Source organism: Lissotriton helveticus, chromosome 3_1 (genome assembly GCF_964261635.1).
Source record: "Lissotriton helveticus chromosome 3_1, aLisHel1.1, whole genome shotgun sequence".
Lineage (NCBI taxonomy): Eukaryota > Metazoa > Chordata > Amphibia > Caudata > Salamandridae > Lissotriton > Lissotriton helveticus.
The window spans coordinates 417,887,233-417,902,767 of record NC_136061.1 but is presented as its reverse complement, the minus strand read 5'-3'; the positions used below and the strand labels follow the sequence as shown (position 1 = coordinate 417,902,767).

General features: G+C 47.2%; 1 protein-coding gene across 2 annotated transcripts in view; it reads left to right on the top strand.

Moving 5' to 3' along the window:
• The window catches only part of WDR12 (WD repeat domain 12), a 289,880-nt gene that overhangs the window by 126,441 nt on the left and 147,904 nt on the right, over nt 1-15,535 (top strand). For both annotated transcript variants that reach the window (XM_078680243.1, XM_078680244.1), the window contains one exon: nt 11,833-11,948. In XM_078680243.1, coding sequence (XP_078536369.1) covers nt 11,833-11,948 — 116 coding nt within the window. The remainder of the gene's footprint in view (nt 1-11,832; nt 11,949-15,535) is intronic.

Genomic DNA, 15,535 nt, shown 5'->3' with positions numbered 1-15,535 from the left:
TATCTCTCTTCTTCCCTAGAGGCTTGGGAATCTAGGCACAGTATAGTTATCCATTTTATTTGTCTGAGTCGGATCTGCCCCTTTGGGCTTCCCATCTTCTCTCAGCCCCCAAACACGGATCAGTAGTGGCTAGCGTCCTTGCCTCTCTTCTTAAGCCTTCCAGCTAAGACGCTCATTAAGTGACTGCCCAACACACAAGCCTATGTTATGGTCTCAGCCACCAGGGCCCAAGGAAATTGCAGCTCAGGACTCTGCTTCAGAGCCTGTTTACATCGGCTTGATATGAAATCCACCACTTATAGATCCCCTCTCTTGTCCCTCTCGCAGACACCACCTTGCGTATGTTATTCGACCGAGGGCCTCTCTCGCGTCTTCTCAAGCCCCCACAGCATATTGTTCTGGCCCTGTTTGCTCACGCTCCGTTCCGCAGGTCAGGGCGTATCCCGGCTCTCTTTTCCTTACTCTCCAGACTTCAGAGAGGGCTGTGCTGACCTTGGTTTCGATCACCTGCAATTGGTGAGGCCCTCCCCATTCAATTACGTTTTCGGGCCGTCACCCATTCAGGGCGCCGGAGCTGTTACCCTGCCCTTGTGGATTCGTCACCTAGCACCACTGTCATGGGCCTTCTCCTCTCTTCTGTGGCCCGTCTGTTGCGTGCCCCTCGCCTATGCGGTCACAGTCTCAGCAAAAGGAGCGAGCGACGACACCCAGACTGTCCTCCTCTGATGTTAACCACAAACTTTGTGCCCCTGACCGCATCAGAGTCCGAGGCACCGGCGCTGTATAATCCGAAGTCTCATTGAGCCGTTCAGAGAGACCCCACCAGCGCGTCTCTCCCGGCGGCCACACGCACTTTCGTCTGCGGCGCTCACGGGTGCACCCGTCTGCGTCCCGTGGCCGCGCACGTTGCTCCAGGTTCTCTGAGTGTTGCGCTTTGGGTGCGGGAGTCGGGAGTTCTCACCTCTCTCGTATGGGTGCTCCGTCACCCGGTCAGCCACTCTTCAATCTGCCCAGGATACGATTCCAGGAGCCCTGGCCTCTCTCAAATGCCGCAGCTTCGGTTCCGGTGATCCAGGCCTCTCTTCACTGCGGCCCCACTCATCAAGACCGGATGCTGGGGCCACGAAATTTCGCTCTACTGGCACCGGCAATATTCTTGTCTCGTCAGCGCTACCCCCCTGGCCGTCTGTCGACTCAGGAGGTGAGGATTATGACGGATATTTGTGTGACACAGGCTCGAGCCCCTCTACAGCGCAGCCATCTTGGTCCCCGACCAATCCACGCCCCCGGAGTTATATGTATTTAACTAATGTATTATTGTTCCTGCTTCGGGCTAAGAGTAATCTCTGCTTAGTAGAATCACTTCAGTACGAGCGAAAGAAGCCAGTGTACCACTGGAACTCCTGCAGCTGTCCTTTTTTTTTTTTTTTTTTTTTTTTTTTTTTTAGTTCTTTCTTGGCCTCTGCTCCAGTGTGCAGATCACCATTTGGTTACAGCGGCTACAGTTGGACCTGCAAACCTCTGAATTTGCTGGGTTTGCTGACTGTGGTACTATGACTAGAACCCAGAAAAAGAGTCCAGAAGGATGGCATCAAGAAGCCAGTTTGCCTGTACACTACAGTACCCAGGACACTCACCTGTATATGATTCAGGTGATCAGCACTGCAAATAGAACAACCCAGTAGAGATCAGCCGCACCAGGCATGGCTAGCTTGAATGCGCACATGTGGGCTAGATTTTTTCAATTCTTTTCTTTCTAACATCCAGATCCGTAGAAGCAAGTTGAACTAGAAGAGGTAAAGCTTTAGCTATATTATGATCCTTATTCAGTTTTGTCAGGATGCAGTTCTATTATTATCGGCATGAACATTAAAAAAAAATTTAATTAGTTAGTAATATTTTATTTTCCCTATCTCCCTTGCATAACAAATTGTAATTCATTTTCTAGGCAGACCTCGTCCAGATAGTACCGCCCAACACAATATGACACAACAAATAGACGTTATCCCAAACCTCCCCCAAAAAACAAAAAATCAATATAGACTGGCACTATTCTCACTGATGCTGGTTACATTTACATCAAGTAATTGCACTGTATTGGTTTCAAGTCCGCTATATTGTCCTAAACCTATGTGGACAGCCACTGCTTTCCGACGTAACTTTCTCACTCTCCTTCCACCAGTCCATGCTCTTTTCCATTGCTCTACTAAAGAGGCCGTTATAATGATATGTCTTTAGGCAGTGCCCCTCCTTTCTACTGACAACCGGAGGTCTGAGCACACCTAAATGCTCGACCTATAGTAAAATTGTTTTTCTTGTTAATCAGATAATTGGGTCGGTGATTTCCAGACAAATGCAGCAAGAAGTCTACTCAAATTAGAAGTAAGAAGGTAATTGATGCTTTATCTGGGAAGGCCGCTAGACCATATGAAGATAAAGCAGTTGTTTATTTCTCCTATAGTAATACAAACAAGCATTTGCAATGCAATAGGTCTCGCATTAGGAAAGTTTGAGCTATTGGTATTGTAAATTACAAATATTTTATTTATGTGTTGGTTTTGAAAATAGCGAAATTAATAGCTTTGTCATTTACAATGCCAAAAGTTTTTACTTTCGCAAATGTGACATCTATAGCATTTGTAATGCAATATGTGTTATATTTACGTGCCTTATATGTACTGATATTAAATATCACAATGGCTTTTAATTTTTTTAATAATTAATACTTAAATAAAAGTTATTGTAATTTATAATGGCAATCGCTTTAACTTTTGTAAATAACTTTTGTGAAGATTATGTTCAGTGTATTTTAATGTGACGAAAATCCAAGAACAGAAGTGAAATATTAACATCTTTTTGTGACATTTGTAATAAAGCTTGAAACATTGAGAGAACATATTTGAACCAGTTGTTGTTGAATGGTTGCACAGATTGATGCTGTGGTAGCGCATAGTGATGTTGTGGTGCCCCTGAGTGATGTTGTGGTGCCCCTGAGTGATGTTGTGGTGCCCCTGAGTGGTGTTGTGGTGCCCCTGAGTGATGTTGTGGTGCCCCTGAGTGATGTTGTGGTGCCCCTGAGTGATGTTGTGGTGCCCCTGAGTGATGTTGTGGTGCCCCTGAGTGATGCTGTGGTGCCCCTGAGTGATGCTGTGGTGGTGCTGAGTGATGCTGTGGGGATGCGATAGATAGATAGATAGAGTGAGTTCGATAGATAGACTGAGGGCGATGGATAGAGTGAGGGCGATGGATAGGGTGAGGGCGACGGACAGGGTGAGGGCGACGGACAGGGTGAGGGCGACGGACAGGGTGAGGGCGACGGACAGGGTGAGGGCGACGGACAGGGTGAGGGCGGCGGACAGGGTGAGGGCGGCGGACAGGGTGAGGGCGGCGGACAGGGTGAGGGCGGCGGACAGGGTGAGGGCCACGGACAGGGTGAGGGCCACGGACAGGGTGAGGGCCACGGACAGGGTGAGGGCCCCGGACCGAGTGAAGGCCGAAGATGGATTGACGGATAGAGAGATAGATAGATGGTTGTGTGTGTGGGGGGGTTGTGTGTGTGTGTGTGTGGGGGGGAGGGAGTGGGGGGGTGAGGGTGTTGGGGGGGTGAGGGTGTTGGATGAGGGTGTTGGGGGGGTTGGGTGTGAGGGGATTGGGTGTGTGTGTGGGGGTTATGTGTGTGTGTGGGGGTTGTGTGTGTGTGTGGGGGGGTTGGCTCAGCGAGACCTAAAAAGGACTATATGCATAGAGTTAAAACATATAGGTGTCTTCCTCCGTCTGTTCAGCATGGAACGATGACGTTCCACAAGAATACTGCTTTCACATACATCTTCCAGAAAGGAGTACAAGAAACTAGCAGCTGCACCCATGCGGCATGTAAATACAAACAAGAGACTGCAGCACAGGCACTCTTTACAAGTGCAGGTCTAAACTTTCAACAACTAGTGGGCTTGTAAATAACCCCCACGGTCTCTTAAAAAAAAAGAACCGTTGGAGCAAATCTAAGCAGTTGCGTTTCTTTGTGCAGAAGAGAAACAACATAGTTCCACTCAGAGTGTGCACTGTCGCTCACTGAGATCCCCCTTTTATTAATTAAGAAATTTGATTGGAAATGAAATGTAGGCCCTGATGAAGCAATTATCGTAAAACACGGGCTGGCCCATCAATACTGAGACAATAAACCTTAAATTCACGTTTTTCGTTTTAAATGCCCATAATAAATGCAGGACTACAATTTGCCACTTGAACAAATCTTAGCAGGGGCATATTTATTCCACCCTAGTTTTTTTTATTATTTATAAACACCGTCACTTTAAAAAAAAAAAAAAGAGCCGTTGGAGCAAATCTAAGCATTTGCCATTTTAGCTGAACAAATCTTAGAAGGGGCATACCTATTCCGCCCTAGTTTTTTTAAATCATTTATAAACACTCTTTAAAAAAAAAAAAAAAAAAAAAAAAACGTTGAACCAAATGTAAGCAGTTGCGTTTCTTAGTGCCGAAGAGAAACAACATAGTTACAGTCCTAGTGTGCACTGTCGCTCACTGAGATCTGGGGACCCCCTTTTATTAATTAAGAAATTTGATTGGAAATGAAATGTAGGCCTTTATGAAGCAATTATTATCGTAAAACACGGGCTGGCCCATCAATACTGCGATAATAAACCTTAAATTCACGTTTTTCCTTGTCCATAATAAATGCAGGACTACAATTTGCCACTTGAACACATCTTAGCAGGGGCATATTTATTCCGCCCTAGTTTTTTAAATTATTTATAAAGATGTTATGCTGGCACTACTAGTCCTATGTTTACGAGAAAAAAACCTCAAATACAAGCCCTAGCTTGCAAAGGGCTGATAGTAAACCAGTATTGGCAAAGGCAATCTATCAGAGCTGTATCTGTTGACACTTGTTGTCCCCATGTTTGGTGGCTCCTGTATTTGCACTTTTGTGTCTCGGGCCTTCCATGAAAGGCAGTAGAACTGGCTGCTTGGACCAAGTGTCGGAAGCAGCTCCCCCTTCAATCCTCCGCAGCTGGCTGGAGGAGGCCTCGGAATGTAGCATGAAATCACCACTCTATTGAAATACGGGAAGCAAGGCTGCCTTAGAGTCAGCGTAACCCACACTCACAGTAGTGTTAAAGACGTGCTAAGTAATACTTTCACAAACGTGTGACTCCGTCTTAGAAGGCTGTGAATGTGCTTGTGGCTGAGAAGTGCAGGGGAGTAGGGCCAACAAGAAACAACTAGTAAATGACAATGCCTTTTATTTATGTTTTAAAAACGAAAACAAAAATAAAAGACATGGTTATTTACAATATCAATAGCTCAGACTCCCATAAATGCAAGACCTATTGCATTGCAAATGCTTGTTTGCTAGGACCTCTTTGTTGTCTGTTGTGAGAAGCCGAGTCTTCGTTTATTTTCTTTCGAGGTCAGATAGCTCAGTGGGTTAGCTGCATGTTGTTGAAATCTGTCCTCATGGTGTGCGCTGCAAATTCACCCCCATGATCCACTCAATTTGGGTTTCTTCCGGGTTAGTACAAACCATACAAACAGTTATGAAATGTAAATATTAGAAAGCAGCTACGAGAAAGGATTAGTAAAATCCTGGAAATTATTCCATTGAAGGACACATTCCATTGAAGGACACATTCATTAAAATAACCTGGGCAGTGCAGTCTTATGTTGTTTGACATTCTGTAAGACGGTCTGCTTTGCATTTTCTTGAGGACGTTGTTTTTGTTCAAAGCGCTAATCTACCAACTTTCTTAAAAACCGAGCTCAGTATCTAAACCTCCCAGGATCACGGGTGGTTGTCGCATGTCTGCTGCCGACCCGAAGGTGATCAGTCAATTAATGAGGTCATCGAAGATGCTGTTTAGACTCACTCTCTCAGGCTGATGCAGAGATTGACAAAATGAGTTCCATTGGTTTAAGTAGTGGGTGGAGGTGACATATGTTGCTTAAAGCGCAACCAAACAGTAAGCGCTATGTAAAGAAAAGCATTGGCAAAGCCAAGCGTTCCTGCCTCCCGTCCCCCCAGAGCAAGCCTATCAAATTTGCCAGTTCTTTTTGCTAATCTTGTACCGCATCAGCAATGTGGAAAAAAAAAAATCATTGACACACCCAGTAGATTTTGCTTAGGCGAAAACTATTGGCTTTGTCAGTGCTTGTTATAGAGAAGCCTTCTGCACAGCTGCACTGTCAGGCGGGATACGCCGGCCAGAGCCACATTCCATGTTGGTGCAGCATCGCACATGCGCTTTGATCTCACCCGCTCTTCTTCAAATATGTTATTTATCTGTGGGAGCACTGTGACCTTCTTTTAATGTACTGAAGCTTGGCGTTTAGTTAGGCGCCGTCGTGTCTAATATGCCTGGCAGCAGCGCTCCAGAGCACTTGCACCTATGGTGTTTCAGCCTTTGAACAAACACCTCTTGTCTCAATCACCTAATATTGTTGTCAATACTAGTAGCATTATTGCAGTGCTCAAACAATGGGAACTGTGATGCAGCACAATGGCGGCGGGGTGAGTGAGTGTGAAAAACAAAGAGGAGAGTGGGTGGCAGGGAGTGGGCGCCAAGATGCCGCCTCATGTTTCACTTGCCTGAGGCACTAACAGCACTTCACAGAAACAACGGGTGGGGAGTGGAGCAGGGAATTTTCAACTGGTAAAGAATGAGGAGGGGAGGGCGGGGCTAAAGGCAACACGGGAAATGGGTGAATTGAAAGCTTGGCACTTGGAGGAGTTTTGTGTTAGAATTGCAATAACCATTGAGCATAAAAACTGAATGTGTGTGTGTGTGTGCCTGTGTTTGTGTATCTATCATGGATGTGTTTGTGGGAGTGTATACCGGTGCATGTGCCTGTGTTTGTGTATGCATTGTGCGAGTACAGTTACCCGAAATTAAGAAATCCGTTTTCTAGGGCATGTTTTTAAGTGTACCCCCTCCCCTGGTGGGGCTAGCCTCTCCTAGGAGACAGCTGAACACACACTGTAATCAAATAAACAACGCCTCCTCCCGAGTCCTGCCCCAAGGAATTCAGAACGGGTCCAAGGAGAAGACAAGCTGCACAGACAGCGTTTTTCTCCTCACAGTTGTACAAAGCTCCAGTTTTATTTCGTTTTTAATCCGATACATAGGTTAATATTTTGTTATCCGGAGCTCTTTATTAGCTTTTCTTAGCATCCAAATGCAGCGCCATGAGACCTGGAGAATGCAGTTTCTGAAGGCACGCACTCACACAGATCGAGAGGGCGAGAAATGCTTGGAGGCGAGAGGCGGTGGTGGAGGGAGATATCGAACACGTGAGATGAAAGGTGAATGCGAGAAGGAGCGAGAGAAAGATGAACCGAGAGTGGAAAGGAGATAGCATATGGGTCACGTAAAGATATCGGCGAGGAAGGGCGACCGAGTGAGGGACTGTTGGATAAAGAGAAGGGAAGGACAGAGAGGGATTATGTTTGGGATGATAGGCGCTAAATTCGATTGTATTTCACTCAATTGGGTTCCCTAGCCTGAGTATATTGGTGTGCATTCTTATTTCAGGAATTCAGACCACCGAACAGCCAAAGGACAAAGCTGCCGCTTACTGAAACACGCTCTCGTCATTGCTGTGGCGGGGGAGCGCATTCCTTTGAAGTCTGAGGCTGAAGCTTGTGGTGTGCTATGTGCACGCGTGTGGCTCACATGCACTGTATGCGATCCGAGGTTTGGGTAGACTTTTGGAAAGCCTTACTATAATCTTGCCCTCCATCCCTACGGGATGGCTTAGGCGAGACCTAAAAAGGACATGGCCAAGGCAATTGGCCATGACTACCAAAATAGAAATTAAAATGTGCACAATTCTACAAATCTGAATTCACTGCGTTTGAGGTCTGAGCTACAGACTTGTCCACATGAACTCAGGTTGTACGCCTTCGGGACAAATGCAGAGCAGCCGCTTGGACTTCTTGAATGTTCTCACAATATTACTTGATAAAGACACAAAAAGAAGTACACAAAAATGCAGGACACATATTCAATTTGAAGAACTACAATCTACACACCATTATCTTGTCTAATTACTACTTGGTAATGTATAACCAGCAAGTGCATTTCCAAATGATGCATGCTTCCTACGTTTAGCACAATGGGTATATATTGATACACCTATGACATTGCACTGGTCAAAAAAACATATCCCACCTATACAGAATCTTAGGGTTCTAAACACATAATGAAAACCGATGTATGAAGCATTGTGGTGCCCCAATAGAAACATATTAGGGTGACCTACATTGTTGATACAATGAAAAGGTTTGAGTGACAAATCCACCTTTTCTTCCCAACCTCTAGATTCCGGAACGTGAACAACGTATGAAGCTATAGTGGTCTAAACTTGGAAATCACTATTTTTTCATAAGAAACTAGAATTTAAGGGCCCACTTGATTTAGCAATCTTACTGTCCTGTGGTGAAGTTTCTCAGCTCCAGCCATTGATAGTTACCAATCACGGACTGCTTCAATACTGTCTTGCTCCTTTACTTAGAAGAGCTAGTCTTGTGCAACTCGTGAAGGTAACCATGCCATAATTGGATGCAGGAATGCATAGCTCTAGATTGAAATGGTTTTTCTAGCACATTTGAAAAAGCCCATCTTCCTAACTGCTACAAGGCAGTGGACCTACACTATGATTACTTTGTCTGTCCCAAGATTTTTTTGGGATAACCAATTTTATTGATTTTATGAAATTGCAGCAAAAATAACACTACCAATCAAGGTCACAATATGTAAGACAAATTTAGACTAAAGCACATCACATCCGTATGTACAGCGTACAAACCTAAAGAAGGTAGCTCCAGTCCAGCTCCAGTCCATATTTGTTTGATCGAAACCCCTTCCCTTTGGTCCTCCACCACCCCCACCCATTTTCCTCACATTCGACGAAACTTTTGGGGGCATCCTTTGGCTGCGTACAGGGGCCTTTCCTGTGCCGCGCACCAGTGCACTCCCCTAAGTCTGTGCGCCATTGTAGGTGGATCTGAGTTCAGCCAATGAGCTGCTATGCCCCTCTTGGCCACCATCAGGGCAGTATTGAGGAAATGTATCTCAGCCCTGGCACCTCCCAGCCCCTCGGAGATGCCCAAGATCACATTCAGTGGAGCGAGAGGGACCTCCCAGCCAGAGACCTCAGCAAGTTCCACGGTTACTAATTCCCAATACCTTGTGATCTCAGAGCAGAGCCATACCATGTGATAGAAATCTGCCTGAGGGTAAGAGCAGTGGGGGCAGGAAGCATCGGGCCGGAGCCCCGCGCGGTGGAGGCGCAGTAGCATGAGGTAAGCAGTGTGAAGGTAATATACTTGGACTAGGCGAAGCCTCGCCGAGACTGTAATTGTTTTGGGGGACTTCAATGCCTCTCTCCAGTCTGCATCCTCTAGTACCCCAATCCAACCCTCCCATGTAGCCCGGAGGTGAGATAGGGAATTGGGGGTGTTTGTAAGGGATCAGTAGATACGGGAGATTTCCCCCCTTCCCCAGTTTACCGGTCATGACCTGGGCTTCCTGTGGGCTGTATTCAGGTAAGGAGGTACCCTCCGAAACATGGGTTCTAAGGGCCTGGGGTAGTTGAAGATAGCGAAAGAACTGGGATGAGTGAAGGGAGTATCGGGTCTGCAAGTCCTGGAAGGAGCGTAGGTGAGTCCCACTCCAGATGTTGCCCAGCAGGGAGATTCCAATGAGATCCCACGGTCGGAATCCTGAAAGATTGGCAACCTCTCTGAGATTGGTCCCGCACCACAGAGGAGTATATCTGGTCAGCTTACCTGACCAATGTGTGTGGCGCAGAGAGGCCCGCCAGGCCAAGAATACTCCTCGTGTGACCTCCCGAAGAGCTTGGGAGACTGTGTCCCCGTATAGCATCCCCTGAATATTAGACAGACCCATGGTGTGTAGCTCCAGACGATATGCTGGGTCAGACCAGCCGCCATTAAACCAATCGTGCACGGTAAGGAGTCAAGTCGCTAGATAATAGAGATACAGCCTCATCATCTCAAGACCACCGTCAAAAGGTGGGATCCGGCATTGGACCAGGGCCAGCCTGGGCCTCCGCCCTCACCATAAAAACTTGATGGCCAAGCTGTCCGTCTCCCGAAACTAGGATCTGGGGAAGGAGACGGGCATATTCTGGACCAGGTAGAGGAATCTGGGTAAAATCATCATTTTAAACCAGGCTATCCTACTGAGAGGGTTTAGTGGTAGTTTTTGCCATTTGAGTAGGTCGCCACAGACCGGCGTAACCAACGGGGTGACGTTAAGCGACCAAGCAAAGTGGTGGAGAAGGCCCACCCAGATCCCCAAGTACTTGAAGGACTGCCGCTGAATAGGTATCGTCGACTGCCAGTCGTAGCACTCCCGTGAGAAATAGAGGGGGAACAAGATGGACTTGGCCGGGTTTAAATTACGGTTAGAGTTGCGCTCGAAGAGAGTAAAGGCCCGAAGGCAATGGGGCCCCGATCGAGCTGCTAAAAATACACGTCATCCGCTTAGAGCGCGATCTTGTCCTCTACAAAACCGGGCCAGCTCCACCCCGTGAGAGACCGGTTGGAGTGGACAAGACAAGCAAAGGGTTCCATGATCAATGTGAAAAGAAGCATTGAGAGGGGGCACCCTTGCCTCGTGCCCCTTCTGATAGGAAAGGGATGGGACAGAGCCCCGTTTACTATAACCTGAGCCCGAGGGCGGCAGTACAACGTCTTAACCAGAGTGCGGAAGGGGAGCCCAAAATCCATTTCCTCCAACATTGCCTTAAAGTAATTCCAGTCTACCGATTCAAATGCCTTCTCAAAGTCCAAAAGGAGGAGAGATAAGTAGGGGGACTGGAGGTGCTGATTCGCTAAGGCAAGGTGGAGGCGTCTGAGGCTTTGCCTAGTCCCTCTTGAGGGCATAAAACCACACTTGTCTCGGTGGACCAGCTTGGCCAGGTGTGGTAATATATGGTTGGCCAAGACGGAGGCGAAAATTTTGAGCTCTGAGTTGATTAGAGAAATGGGGCAGTAGTCGGAGCAGCGGTTCAAGGGGGGCTGAGACTTCGGGATCACCACGATGGTGGCCAGATCGGTCTCTGGATGGAAGGAGCCTTAGTCCGCCGCCTCTCCGGTACATTTCCAGGAGAGGTGGGACCAGGGTGTCCTGGTAGGACGCATAAAACTCTTGAGGAAGCCCGTCCGGTCCGGGTGTCTTACCTGCCACCATGTGCAATATGGCGTCATGAACCTCCTCAGGGGAGATTGGAAGGTCAATCGCTTCGGCCTCTGAGTCACTAAGGCACGGGAGGGGGAACCGTTCGTGTCTGACGAGCTCCGGGAGAGTGAGACTAGGAGTCCGAGCCGAGTAGAGTGGCGTAGTAGGTGGCAAAGCATTGGGCAACCCCATTGCAAGATTCTTTTAAAATTTGTCATTGATTTTTTTCCCCCCAACAGTAACAAGGCAGTGTACTGCACCTACCAAGCTTTCTAAGAAAAGCTTGTTACTTCTGATCCTTTCCACAACAACTCTTAACTCGTGATGTTTTGCTCTAGAGCCACACAGCTGGAATATATTTACCACTTTTACTGCTTTCTTATACCATACATGACTCTATAAGATCTGCCGCTCCCTCTCTTTCCGTTTGTTGATTATACACATGTAATCCCTTCCCTAATAAGGTTTCTGAAACATGCCATACACCATCTGTGCAGCTGTTTTAAAGATTTGATTTCCGGAAATGGAAACGATACATTAAATGATGTTTTAACAGTGATTTGCATGATATAATTTAAGTTTGCTTTACTTCTACTCTCTTATTACACAGGATCCTGACTGGCTCCTACGACAAAACTGCTCGCATATGGTCCCTCGAGGGGAAGCCCATCATGACCCTCGCTGGACATACAGAAGTTGTAAAAGACGTAGCTTGGGTGAAAAAAGGTGAGGTCAGCCTCTGTATTTTTATTTTTTTAAATTGCAAGATAATTTAAGCGTTTTAACCCTCTTACACTTCTCTGTGAGAGAGAGCGAAGGCAGTGTACCACAACAAAAGTATTTTGTATAAGGCATTACATTTTCTGTTTCAGAATTTGTGTTATTAGTACGATGTATTTGATATGCCCAGGAAATGTCTTTATTTTTTTTTTAAACTTTTTATTTTATAAAAAGAAAACAAACAATCAAGGCAAAAAGAACATTACCATACAGGCGCTTTTTCGGAGCAGGAAGGAAAGGGTAATAGCATTACAATGCAAGTCAATGAACAGAAATCAGGGGGGGGGGGGCAGAATCGGGGGAAAAAAGACTAAAGATTTTAAAACATATAAATCAAAACAAGTCATGGAACGTCAGGATTAGGGTGAATGTGAACCATCGGGTACATCAGGAAGGGGTGGTGTGCAGATATCCCCTCTGTAGGAGTTCCATTGATTTCAAATTTTCCCCCATTTCTGGGGCCTACCTCGTGCCACATACACCGTCTTCTCTCTAAACATACACCAATCCATATTTTCCTTCCACACCGAGACCGTCGGTGGCCGGGAGCGCCCCACAATTGTGCAATGTCTCGTTTAGCAATCATATTGGCCAGGGTCGCCCAACGAGTCTGAGCCACGTCATAGTCATTTGGTTCCCATACATTCAGCAGACACCGCCTAGGTTCCGGTTGTATCTCGACTCCCGTAACCTCTTTCATGACAGCATGCACTCTATTCCAAAATACAGCAACCTCCGGACATTCCCAAATGATGTGAAGGAAAGTAGCAAATTGATCACAACCACGGATACATAACCCATCAACGGAATAACCCATTCGAATCAGTCGCGGACCAGTGACATACACACGATGCAAGATCTTGAGTTGAACTAGTCGAAGACGGGCCGGTGTCGCGACCTCTTTGGGTTAGGAAATCGCGGATTGCCAGGCCTCGTCATCTAATAGTAAACCGTCTCTGGTCCAGACCTCCCTTAAATGCGTTAACAGGTCAGACCGATCATTAATTAATTATTTATAAATCAAAGAAATCGTGCTATCGGGCACAAGTCCATCAAGTATCCGATCCTCCAACGGGGAAGATTCCGGAATAACGGTCCCAACGGGGAAAACAGAGCCCAACGCGTGACGAATCTGTAAATAGCGAAAAAATCCCCGATCACTCAAGTCATATTCCGCCTTCAAGACCTCAAAAGTCTTAATCCTATCTTTAACCCAGAGATCGCCCACTCTACTGATACCAATCATATCCCATTTCCCAAAGCCTTTCGTCTGCCATAAACGTCCCAGCTTGCAAGAATCGTACAAGAGGGTCGCCCGGGTCAGTCTCCCGCTCCACCCCATTGCCGCATTCGCACAATTCCACACCTGCACGGCGATCTTGGTAGGACCAGTAAGCGTACGAATTGCCGAGTATAGCGCCCTATTGTAGTTACCTCCCGGTAAAAGCAACCTATCCATCTCAAATGCGGGATCCAAACCCGGACCATACATACCGTGATTAATACCACTCAATTGAGAGGCCCAATAGTAACGCCTAATATCGGGAAGAGCAATACCGCCGTCATATCAGGGAAGAGTAAGTTTAGGGAGGGCGATACGGGCACGCCCATCCCAAATCAGCTGTCTTTGTAGACTCTCCACTTCCCGGAAGTATTTTGCCGGAATTGCGTCAAACGTATTCTGGATCGCGTATAAAAATCGCGGTAGAGACATCATCTTGAAAAGGGTTGCTCGCCCGAGGGGGGACAGAGGAAGGCCGCGCCAGCCCACCACGTCAGAACGCAACCGTTGCAGCGGAGGGAGCAAATTACGTTCATATCTTGCTACGGGGTCCAAAGTGATAAAAATCCCCAAATATTTGAAACCTTCTTGTGTAACCTGTATTGGACAACCACGCGGCAATGCAGGGGCGCCACCCGCGAGTACGTATATACAGGACTTGGATCAATTGATCACGAGGCCAGAATTGCGTCCGAATGAAATCAAAACATCAAACAGCACGTTTAACTGAGGTACAACAGAATATCGTCCGCATAGAGCGATATGCGATCTTCAAACTCAGGGGTCCACTGTATACCTCTCATCGATGGTTCCCAGCGCAACCATGCAGCCAGAGGCTCCAAGGCGAGGGCAAAGTGGAGGGGAGACAACGGACAGCATTGCCGAGTACCCCTTCCCAGAGCGAAGGGACTGGATATCCGACCATTGACCACTACCTGTGCCAACGGAGCCTCATAAAGAAGTTTCACCCAGCTAATAAAGCCAGGACCAAGGCCGAAATTCGCCAGAGCGGCTCACAAATATGACCACTCCACGTTGTCAAAAGCCATCGTGGCGTCAAGAGAGACCAAGATGGCCGATTCCAGAAGATATGGGGCTCTCGTGAGAGCGCCGTGTAAGCATCTCAAATTCAGTGCTGTGTTACGGCGCGGGATGAATCCGGATTGGTCCGGATGAATCAAGTCACTAATCAAATTAATGAGACGGTTAGCTAGTACCTTAGCAAGGATTTTTGGCTCTGCATTAAGAAGCGAAATGGGTCTGTAGGACGTACAACAAGCCCTTGGCTTCCCCTCCTTGTGAATCACTACTATCGATGCAAGACGCTGATCGTAAGGGAGGGAGCCAGTATCTCTCGATTCCATGAACCTACCGCGGAGATATGGTGCAATCCTATCCGGACGCAACTTGTACAACTCAATAGGGAGACCATTGGGACCCATAGCCTTTCCCGAACAAAGAGAACTTATAGCAGTAGCTATCTCATCTACCGAAAGTGGGGCTTCCAGCAGCTCCCTGTCTGAGTCCGATAGACACGGCAGTGAAATATCTCTCAACAACTGGTGAGAGGAGTCTTCAGGTCTAACAGAAACTGGTGAATAAACCTCACGAAAATGATCAGCGAAGCACTCGACTATCTCAACCGGGTCCGTCACACGCATTCCATCAGGCCTCTCAATCACCGGAACCACTCGACTCTCTCTCTCTTTCCTGTCCAACCAGGCAATCAATTTCCCAGCCTTGTCCCCTACATCATACAGCCGCCCCTGTCGCTCCCTACTCATGAGTTTAGCGGGATCAGTCACTAAGGCCCTATAATCAGACTGTTTGAGACCGAGGACATGAAGTTTGTCTCGGGTGACCTCCAACTCTCCTTCCAGTTCAGTAATATCAGCCTCCAGTCGGACCACCGCCTCATTCCTGCTCTTTTTAGCACCAGCGATCAATGATAAGGCCTGTCCACGAAGGACCGTCTTAAACGCTTCCCATAATGAGACAGAAAAAGACACCGACCCCTCATTCTCAAGAAAGTAGTGATCAAGGGACTTGACAAGTTCAGCACGGATCTTAGGGTTATGAAGATACCAGGGGTTTATCGGAGCCACTCTACCCCCAGTGCCCGGATTAATGTCCATATGAAGCCATACGGGAGAGTGATCCGAAATCCCCCTAGCTAAGTGCCTAATCTCTTTTATCAATGAGGCCTGTGCTGCCGGCATCAAAACATAGTCCAACCTAGACAAGCTGCCAT